We start from the raw sequence: 10,226 nt of genomic DNA, 5'->3' as shown, positions 1-10,226 counted from the left end.
ATGAACTAATCACTGTATAAAGAGGTGTGAGGAATGAAGTACTCAGGAAGGTGACAAGTCTAAGGCAAGGTCAATTTATTCCATAACGGGGAACATTTTTTATATAAACATTAAAAAATTACCTTAAAATTTAAATTTTTCATCTGTTTTATTGACTAAAGCCTCTTTCCATTATCAACAAGACAATTTTCTTCCTTCTAAGTAGAGTTTTACCAGTCTCTCAGCTGAGCCATTATAAAGGTCTTTCTGTATGCTCTTTTGTATTTGAAGTATCTCTTGCTTGAAATTAAATTCAGTCCTAAAATAGCAACTATATCATCCCCTAACCACTTCCCATTAGTAACAGCAAACTCCAGAGATTAGTAGAGCAGCTTTCATGTGCTGGGAAAAAGCACCCTATGGATAATTTAAACAGAAAACTTGACTGCTCATTGAGAAGCAATGCACGCATATGTGTAAATACCAACACTAGACAAAAATGAAACCTGACAAGAGTGATGTTGTCCTATGCAGACTAAATCTGTTCAGATGTTGTTTTACAATATTAGTTCTTGCAGGACTGTAGAACACATAACTCATTAATGTTGGTTTAACTCCCACCCCCCCCAAAGTATAGGTGGATTCTGGAGATTGCAGATAGTACAAATGAGTCCCTTCAACATAAAGGTTTATAACAACAGTTTCTTCAGAGAAGATGAAGCCTTACACATGAGATAAATTTCCTCATCTGCTGTCATGATTGATGGGTCCATTTGGTTACTATGGGGGGAGGGAACAGAAGCCAGGCCTGACTCACAGAGCAGAGTCTGCAGGTTTGGGCTGTTCTATATGACTGCCTACAAGTACTGTCCGTTGCCATATCTTTGTTTCAGACTTGTATTAGTAGATTTTTAACATTGACAACAAATGCTCTTCTCTGAGCCTCAACCAGGTTATTTTTCCAACACACTTCTATTTCCTTGGTAAAGCCTCCTTTGAGGAGCTAAATTTAGCACTGCCAATCAGAAGAACAGGTGGTATGTGAAACGACCAAAAAGATCCTCTCCCATCATGCTTGCCTAAGAGAGCCAATCACCAGGGCCCTGCCCTGAGGATGTGGGGCTGTCAGCAGATCTGGTGAATATAAGGGCAGGCCAGGCCCTGGCTCTGGAGCAGTCGTGCATTCCCGCCTCGCCTCGGGTGTAGGGATTGCATAGAAAAGCAAAACTACACAGTCTTAACTGTGTAGTTTTGTTTTTAGGTTTAGAGGCTCACCGATTCATGTCGGAGATGGTCAGAAAAACCAACTCTACATAGGACGTCGTTTAAGAAGCAGACTGGGCTTAGTCCCACCCTTTTTAGGCACTCTTGAGAAATCAGGTGAGCAGCATCTTTCCTTATTGCAATACTAGAGTTACTTTCTAAGTTACTTCTATAGAGTTCCTGGTTATTTTGGTGTGCCAAATGTCCACATAGACATGTTTGTGCAACTACTTGTTGCTAGTGCTAGTGCCATTATCTGAATCTTCTTGTTAAATTTTGTTTTTAAATGTATGAGCTTTGTTTTTCTTAAATGGAATGCTTTAGCATATCAGCTCAGTCAATAATTCAAATTGTTTAAATTCACTTGATATTCTAAAAGTTGGGGTCTGCAATGGTGATAGAAATGTTTAGTTCTTTTATAGTCTCTTTGTGTCTGTTGAGAATGTTCAAGGTTATATTACTCAGTGATAAAGTGAGGCGCACCAAGAATAGCTCTGATAACATGCATGTGGTATCAGCTACACCCTGATGACTTTTTAAGGGAATCAACTGCTGAGATATCAGTTGCAGGACAGTGACAGAACACTTGCCTGCTGTCAGTCAATGCTGGAGAGTTTATTTTGGGAGCATGACATTTTAGATGCATACCTTCAGACCTACTTAGATAAAGGCCTGTGAAAAGCAAGCGCTAAAGTAACAAAATTCACCTAGACAATAGGAATGTAAGATCAATTTAGGCCAGTTAATTGCAACGTTAGAAATTTGGAATAAGGCTATATAATTGTTTTCTAAAATACTCCAAATCTCATTATGCATTTTAATTCTACTCACAATCCAATTATATGATAGGAGATAAATGCTAATGCCAAGAAGGGTAAGGAATAACATTTAAAGGCTTTTAATTTCTAAATACACTTTGATTTTTCATCTTCCTGGAATTAGATTACATGTTGTAAAATACCTGTTAATACTGATATGTTGTTACATATTTAAGAATAGCTATTTTTAGAAGATGCACTAGCTTGTAAACAGGAAAAGTTAGACATAAATGTGTTCATTGTGAAACATGCTACAAAAGACCTCTTGACAAAGTTTTGTGAAAAACTTTTGAATATTATCTGAATTTTCCAAATATGATTTTTGTCTGAAAAAAATACTTGTTTAATTTTCTTTTTAAAAAAATTTTTTTAGTTGTAGATGGTCTTTTATTTTATTTATTTATTTTATGTGGTACTGAGGATCAACCCAGTGCCTCACACATGTTAGACAATCACTCTACCACTGAGCTACAGTCCCAGCCCCTCATTTTCTTTTTAACTAAGTAAAAAGATAGAATAAGGTACAGCATTATCACAAACAAGACTATTGTTCCATAAAGTTTTAATGAACAAAAATTTTATGAAAATTAATAACAGAAACAATTGACAATTTAGAAATTGCCTTTTGTTACAGAACAGTGATACAGTTGTGTAAAATAATCAGCTATTTATGCATTAGAAAAATTTTCAGTCTCTGAAACTGATTGACAAAGTGCTTTCTTCCACCTAAAAAGGACTTACCTGTAAATTTTATGTTCATTTCTTTATTGAATATTTTATGTATTAAAAGTATAGTCCTTATTCATTTCCCCTACATTTCCCACCAACCTTCCATTAGTCAGAGTTTACACATTGTTCCATATTAAGTACACAAGCCAGCATTTTTGTTTCAGATCTATAATAAATTTTGGTCCTACTTATAAAATTAATTTTTTTCTAAGTATCTATTCAGTTACGGTAAGAAGAAATGCTAAGAAATATAAAGCACCCTGTATGTCTACAACAAATTCACATATCTGACAAATCTTGCCAAAGCTTTTCAAATCAGGAAAGTAATTGCAAAGTTCAAACTTTCAGTTTTGGTGACCATTTTAAATAATTCGACAATGCCTGTATTGATGTCGACTTTATAAATATAGCTACAGTGAGTGAAAGATATTTGGGGGAGGAAATATTTAAGTAATTGTCTCATACACATTGTAGATGCAGAGGTTCATCTTAAATTTGTCACATCTCATCCCTTTACTCACTATCTTTATGTCATTCCAGTTTTCAATTCTCGGCCTGAGGTTTACACCATTGATAAGGGCACTTGGGTACATTCCTTGGTCTGTTTGACTAATTTTCTCCCTTCATTTCCCCTTAAACTTACTACTTTGTGTTAGACTTTAAATCAAAGCCATAAATAAGAGACCTGCCCATCACTCCAGACCCATAGATGGGCAAGAAGCAATCTATGGGACAAATGTCTCTGTCATCCCCACGGGAGCTCCAGAGTGGTCCTCGTGTGACATCCTCACTTACTTTCTCTTCCTTTTCAGAGTGCCTAAGAAGATGACGACTCAAGCGCCGACGTTTACGCAGCCGTTACAAAGTGTTGTGGTACTGGAGGGTAGTGCCGCAACCTTTGAGGCTCACGTTAGTGGTAAGCCCACCCTGGCGCTTTCGTTTCCTTCGCCTCCTTGCCAATGGATTCACTTTGTCACAGAACATGATGCTGAGTTGATGCCCTTCTTCCGCTTTGTAAAATTGTTGCAGCGCCCTGGAAGGGACATTTTCAGGGTATACCATTCACAGAGTACTGACAAAATTTGACAATATAATGATTCAAAAATGTTTTATTCATATTTATAATTCCACAAAGCAAAAATAATTAGCATTAGATTAAAATTGCTGTCAGAATCCAGCAACTAAGTAGGACCAAATTTGGTCATTCTATATTTGGGTTCAGCTGCAGGGCCAGACTGGCAGCCAAGAGCTCCAGCAAGTAGGGGCCGCTGCGGAGCAGCTGGGAGGGGGTCTGGTTGGCAGCTCCGTGCACGGGAACCTCCATTGTTTTACATGGAAAATAACAATGCATCCAGCCTTCCTCAGAGTCAGAACCAATCAGTGATGAGCTAACTCCTCATTGTTTGATTCTTTTATTTTCTACCTTCATTAAGTAGTTCTAGTGAACTAAAGACTTTCCAATCATTTCAAAATGACAAGAAGAAATACTATATGCCACTCTGACCTTTATATTAAAGGGGACTATTTTCCCTAAAATTTTATTTAAAAGGAAGTTTATGTGTTTCTTTTTTGCTGCCTTTTCTTCATAATTCAGTTTAGGGATTATTACAGAAAATGCATGATTTCTAGGACTTATCTATCATCTTGAGAAAAAAATACAACCTGTTGCAGACATTTCAAAATCACTGAATGTTGTTTCCTTCTGTAATCTTATAACTGGCCATAAAATTATATGGACCAACTGAAAATTGTTAGCTCCTTAATTCAGTGCATCTCCATGATACCTTGTTCTACTTTATTTTTTAGTTGTGCAACTTATAATGAAGATATACGATTTTTCTATTTATTCTATTTTATGTACCAATGTTTCCATAATTGAATAATACTTTATTTCATATTGCACAAATATCATATAATCATTCACTTTCTATTGTGTAGAGACAAATTCAATTCTCTTCCTGCATGATGAATTCTTACTGACTTTCAAATAATTACCTATCTTGGAATGCTCAGTAACTTTTCTAACCTGAGCAGAACACACAAGGCACCAGTGGGAGTCTGTCTCCTTGTGAGTAGTGGAAACTGACTTCTTCATAGCTTGTCCCTTCACACTGTGTACTAATAAGTTCTTAGAAATACACCACTGAAAATATCTGACACCTATTAGTGGATACTAATATGGTACCCACTTGGCCACAGTGGGAGATTGGCTAAGATAGAGATGACAAAGTGAATTTTCTGTTACCTTCACCTCCTAGCTGGAGGAGATAAATCACCAGGATTTATGCCAAATGCAAAGTAAACCACTCCCTGATCTTGCCTCGTATCTTCTAATCACACACAGTTTTAAAATACCTGACATGTCAAACCATGAGCATATAGTTATTCACTGCCAATTTATGGTGGGAGGAAAAAAAAATTGACTTTTTCAGCTGCAACTCCAGCTCTACATGATGTTCTGAAAGACAAGGTGTGGCTTAGCTGCTTATGTGAAAAACTGCCTGTCTGCAGGCACACTAGAAAGCAGGAGCATTCCAGAAGGCGGTGTCCCTGCACTGCAGAGGAAGAAGAGCGCACCCTCCTCCCTAGGTCAGACGGAACTGTCAGATCCCTTTGCTGCTTTTGTTCCTGATTGTGTTCAAAGAGGACACCAGCCACTTTTTATTTCAAAGTTCCCTCACTTTTATAAATCCCTTTCATGATTTTAATGATGTCTATTAAATTGCCCCAGATAGAGCCGTGGGCAGGAGGGCAGCATATGATAGTTTTAGTCCTCTGTGGGCCACTGCTCACCGAGGGACCTTGGGAAAATCATCAAGCCTCTTTTGGTCTCAGTTTCCTCCCCTGTATAATGAGGGTGCTGGCCTCTCCCTAAACTGTTGGGCCTTCCTAATGGCCTGCAAAGTTGCACTTCTGCCAGGAGCCTGCCAGGTTGTCACTGTCACTAAATGGCATTTTGCTCTGCATAGCTTTTTAGGTTAGAGCAAGGCAGCAAGAATAATGATTGGGTGCAGAGGACTTTGCAGGGCCCAGTAAACATAAAGATCAATTGTGTTTGCTCTTCAGGTTTTCCAGTTCCTGAGGTGAGCTGGTTTAGGGATGGCCAGGTGATTTCCACTTCCACTCTGCCCGGCGTGCAGATCTCCTTTAGCGATGGCCGCGCTAGACTGACGATCCCCGCCGTGACTAAAGCCAATAGTGGACGATACTCCCTGAGAGCCACCAATGGATCTGGACAAGCGACTAGTACTGCTGAGCTTCTCGTGACAGGTGGGCTGATGGAGGCATGCCTGTCCTCTGCTGCCCCAGAGGGCATCACCCAGCACATGGGGGAAGGGGGCCATAGTGAGCGATGGGTACAAGGAGATGCAGCTCCCAACCTAGAGAAGGGCCCACTGAAGGCTGATTTTGTAACAAAGCTGTTTGTACATGGAATTTAATTCTCCCTTTAAAATATAGCACAAATGTGGCTGAGAATCAGTGCCTTTCTGTATACACGTTAAACACTCAAAAATGATTTAAGGAGATATTTTTAAAATCATGCTTCTCAGCAAGTAGAAAAGCTCAAAGACTTGCTCATATGCTTAGTAAGAAATATGAGATATACTAGGATTCACCAGGAATTTCCACCTCAATAAGCACCAAGATAATTCTGATGCAAGTGGTTCACAAACAAGTCATTTAAGAAACATTAAAAATACTACTCAGAAATATACTCAGAAAAAGACAAATGCTTATTATTCAAATGTATAACACCATTTACTGGGAAAAGTTATAGTCAATATTAATGACCTCTGTTGTTCTCCATTAATGGTTAGACATTAATACTCGGAACATGAATGACTTTATACATTACATAATATCTTGCATGAAATGAATTATGTTACCAATGCTTATCCAGTAAACCATATGTTCAGTGATATTCAGGTATAGAGCCATAATTGACCTAAACAAAAGCATACCAAGTAACATTAGGTATGAACCTTAAAACACATCCAAAAAATTCAGAAAAGCACAGTGTTGGTAGAATCTGCTATCGCTATTCGAAGTTAATCCCATTTGCCCTTTACATTTATCTTATAAAAATTTTCTTTCACCATAACCCCCCCAAATCTCCTTTCTGGAGAGTAACATGAAGACATGTCATTATTGAGATTAACTTTTTAAATGCAAGTAAGTATTTCAGTTATTTGAATATCAACCAAGTTGGAGAAGATTTAGGGGTTTTTCAATTAAATTAAAATGTAAAGATTCTGAAAGTCACAGGTACACCCTATCAACCAACCACTGGAATTCATTTTAATGAAACTTACTGAAGTATACAAAGTTGCCTTAACACATTAACATGTTGCAAGATGTGAGGTAGGCAAGTGCAGAAAAAATTCTGTAGACATAACAAGATCTAGATTTTTTGTGTAAATTATAAAACAAACAGGATGACCTAGAATTGCTAAGAAAAACAAAGCAAATATAAAACATGGTGGCCGGATAGCCAAGTGTGATCTCGGGGCTCCATTCTTGCTGTCATCTGCTGGCTAAGCTGGGTTCAAGGACAGTCAAGGATGCTGGACTGGCGAGTCATTGCCTGGTTTTGGAATCAGAGCTGTGATTGTTTAAAAATACCCTGTTGGTAAGATGCTGGCTTCCTGGTCTGATTTCCTTCTCTGTCCCCTGCAGCAGAGACAGCGCCACCCAACTTCACTCAACGACTGCAGAGCATGACCGTGAGACAAGGAAGCCAAGTGCGACTCCAAGTGAGAGTGACTGGAATCCCTACACCTGTTGTAAAGTTCTACCGGGATGGAGCCGAAATCCAGAGCTCCCTTGATTTCCAAATTTCACAAGAAGGCGACCTCTACAGCTTACTGATTGCGGAAGCATACCCCGAAGATTCCGGCACCTATTCAGTGAATGCCACCAATAGCGTTGGAAGAGCTACTTCGACTGCCGAATTGCTGGTTCAAGGTATGTGCTGGGGTTGAGCAGGGAGAAGGGAAGAGGGCTGATCTGTGCCCTGAGGCTAGCCTGCCTCTCCTGAGGCCCTGGGAGTGCTGTGAGCTAAAATCTAAGCTGCCTTTTCAACCCCCCCGTTTAAAAAAAAAAATCTGATATTCCAGGCAGGAGCTCAGTATTGATGCAATCTGCAGTTCTTAAACCCAATATCATGAACTGGAAAGTATTTCAATTAAGTGATTTCAATTAAGTGATTGCAAGTATTTCAATTAAGTGACACTTTCAAATTATTGAAAAACAATGATTTTTTTTTTTTTTTAATGGTTCATATTGTAGCCTTTGTATGTTTACTTTGAGGCTTTTTTGGCAATGGCAAAAGTTTTGAAGAAGGGGCATTTTCTATTTTTCAATCTGATTTTATTTTCATACAAAATCCAAGACTTTCTGCATTGTCTCCACTGGGATATCCAGAAAATTTTATTGACTTTGTAGGCACAATTAACAGAATCTCAAATGGATTGTCTCTCCTCCTCAAATGCTCGCCTCTTCCTTCCTACAGGTGAAGAAGTAGTACCCGCTAAAAAGACAAAGACAATTGTTTCGACTGCTCAGATTTCAGAAACAAGACAAACCCGAATTGAAAAGGTATTTTTCTATGCTGCTCTTTTCCAGCCTTTCTGATTGTCACTTCCCCAGGTATTCTCCCTCATCGTGGACTTTGTTTTAATCTTTTGCAGAAGATTGAAGCCCACTTTGATGCCAGATCACTCACAACAGTAGAGATGGTCATAGATGGTGCCACTGGGCAGCAGCTGCCACATAAAACACCTCCCAGGATACCTCCTAAGCCAAAGTCAAGGTCTCCGACACCACCGTCCGTGTCCATTGCTGCCAAAACACAACTGGCTCGACAGCAGTCCCCCTCACCTATAAGACACTCTCCGTCCCCGGTCAGACACGTGCGGGCACCCACCCCATCTCCTGTGAGGTAAAGTTTCTTTAAAGAGATTGGGTTATCATGCATTATAAAATGAGATTTTGTGCAATCAAAAATGTAGCATGTGATACAAGAGGTAAATCAAGAAGTCACTGAATATGATTTTCACACAGCCAAGGTGGAGAACTTCATAATTTCGAATTCTTTTTTACATTCCATCTAATAAATATTTGCTTTATGAGACAAGAAAATAACATGGCAAAATGAGAAAAACCCTAAATTCAATCAGCCGAATCACTTGCTAAGTTTGACTTAGAGCAATAATTATTCCAATAAAATTATCACTACTATATGTTGATCACTACCACTATGGCAAATATTTGATTTGACACTCTACAAACATTATCTCATTAAATATTCACAACCACTAAGAATTATTATCCCCAATATTATGAAGTAAGCAAGAGCTAAAGACGGTCGACGGCTTGCTCTAGTTCTTAGTTGTCTCATCTGTAATTGAAGAAGAATCACCACAAGAATGATCTCAAGGTGTGTCCTAAAGATCCAACAAGATAATTGGTTGAAAGTACCTTGTAAACAGCAAATAATTACACACATGCCCTTATACTTTGATAATAAGTAAAATCTTTTAAACATTTTACATATGCTTATTTTATCTAAAAAATAAGTGAACTTCTATGCTAAGTTAAGATGCAGTTATTTTAAAAGACAGACTTGTATCATCAGGGCTCAGAAATTACAGTTAAGTATAAATTATCTGAAGCAGATTTCAAAATTTGGAATTTGGTTTAATATGATGAGGCTTTTCATGTGATGAACTGCAAAACTTAAGCAAACAAAAAAAGTGTGTCTTGATCAATTTAAATAAAGTGAAATACATATAGATAGTTTACCTGCCGAGAAAAAAATTAAAAGCAGAATAAGTCATTGACCTAAAACATATTCAAATTTACTGTGAAGTTCCTGTAATCACAATATGTTGTGGGGTTGAGGCTGCAGCTTGGTGGTGGAGGACTTGTGTAGCATGCCTGAGGCCCTGGGTTCAATCACCAGCACTACAACAACAATGAAAGACTGTGAATGACTAGAAAAATACATTAGGAAAGCAAAACAGTCCACACATAGACTTAAAAATACAGGAAATTTGTTTTTTAATCAAAGTGACCTTTTATTTGGGGGCTGGGTGTTTAACTTCACAAAGAATGCTGGCCAATTTGCGTTCATCTGGAAGAAAACAAGCATAAAACTCTACCTCACACAATCTACAAAATACACCCCAGCTTGATTAAAGGGTTAGATTTTTTAAAACGCAGAGAGAGAAAGAGAAGAACAGAAAACTCACAAAACATTTATGGGGAAGGACTTTTAAAAATAGACTTAAAGATTCTAGGACAGAAAAATAAAGTTTATGGCAATAGCAAGGTCATTGCTAGACTGAATAGTGTGCTTGTGAAAAAATTTAAAGGTACCCCTTCCTCAAGAGATCTCACTGCCATTGCTAGAAAAGTATCATAACAAACATATAA

General features: G+C 38.1%; 1 protein-coding gene across 2 annotated transcripts in view; it reads left to right on the top strand.

The window, feature by feature from the left end:
• Positions 1–1,144: 1,144 nt before the first annotated feature.
• The window catches only part of TTN (titin), a 265,677-nt gene continuing 256,595 nt past the window's right edge, over positions 1,145–10,226 (top strand). The window contains exons 1-6 of one of the 2 annotated variants that reach the window (XM_079130305.1): positions 1,145–1,359; positions 3,602–3,705; positions 5,856–6,059; positions 7,467–7,754; positions 8,302–8,387; positions 8,480–8,730. In XM_079130305.1, the coding sequence (XP_078986431.1) occupies positions 3,615–3,705; positions 5,856–6,059; positions 7,467–7,754; positions 8,302–8,387; positions 8,480–8,730 (920 nt within the window). In that variant the 5' untranslated portion in view covers positions 1,145–1,359; positions 3,602–3,614. The remainder of the gene's footprint in view (positions 1,360–3,601; positions 3,706–5,855; positions 6,060–7,466; positions 7,755–8,301; positions 8,388–8,479; positions 8,731–10,226) is intronic. The other variant, XM_079130304.1, reaches the window with a different exon arrangement.

Source organism: Sciurus vulgaris (genome assembly GCF_902686455.1).
Source record: "Sciurus vulgaris genome assembly, chromosome: 3".
NCBI lineage: Eukaryota > Metazoa > Chordata > Mammalia > Rodentia > Sciuridae > Sciurus > Sciurus vulgaris.
This window is presented reverse-complemented; position numbering and strand designations above follow the sequence as displayed.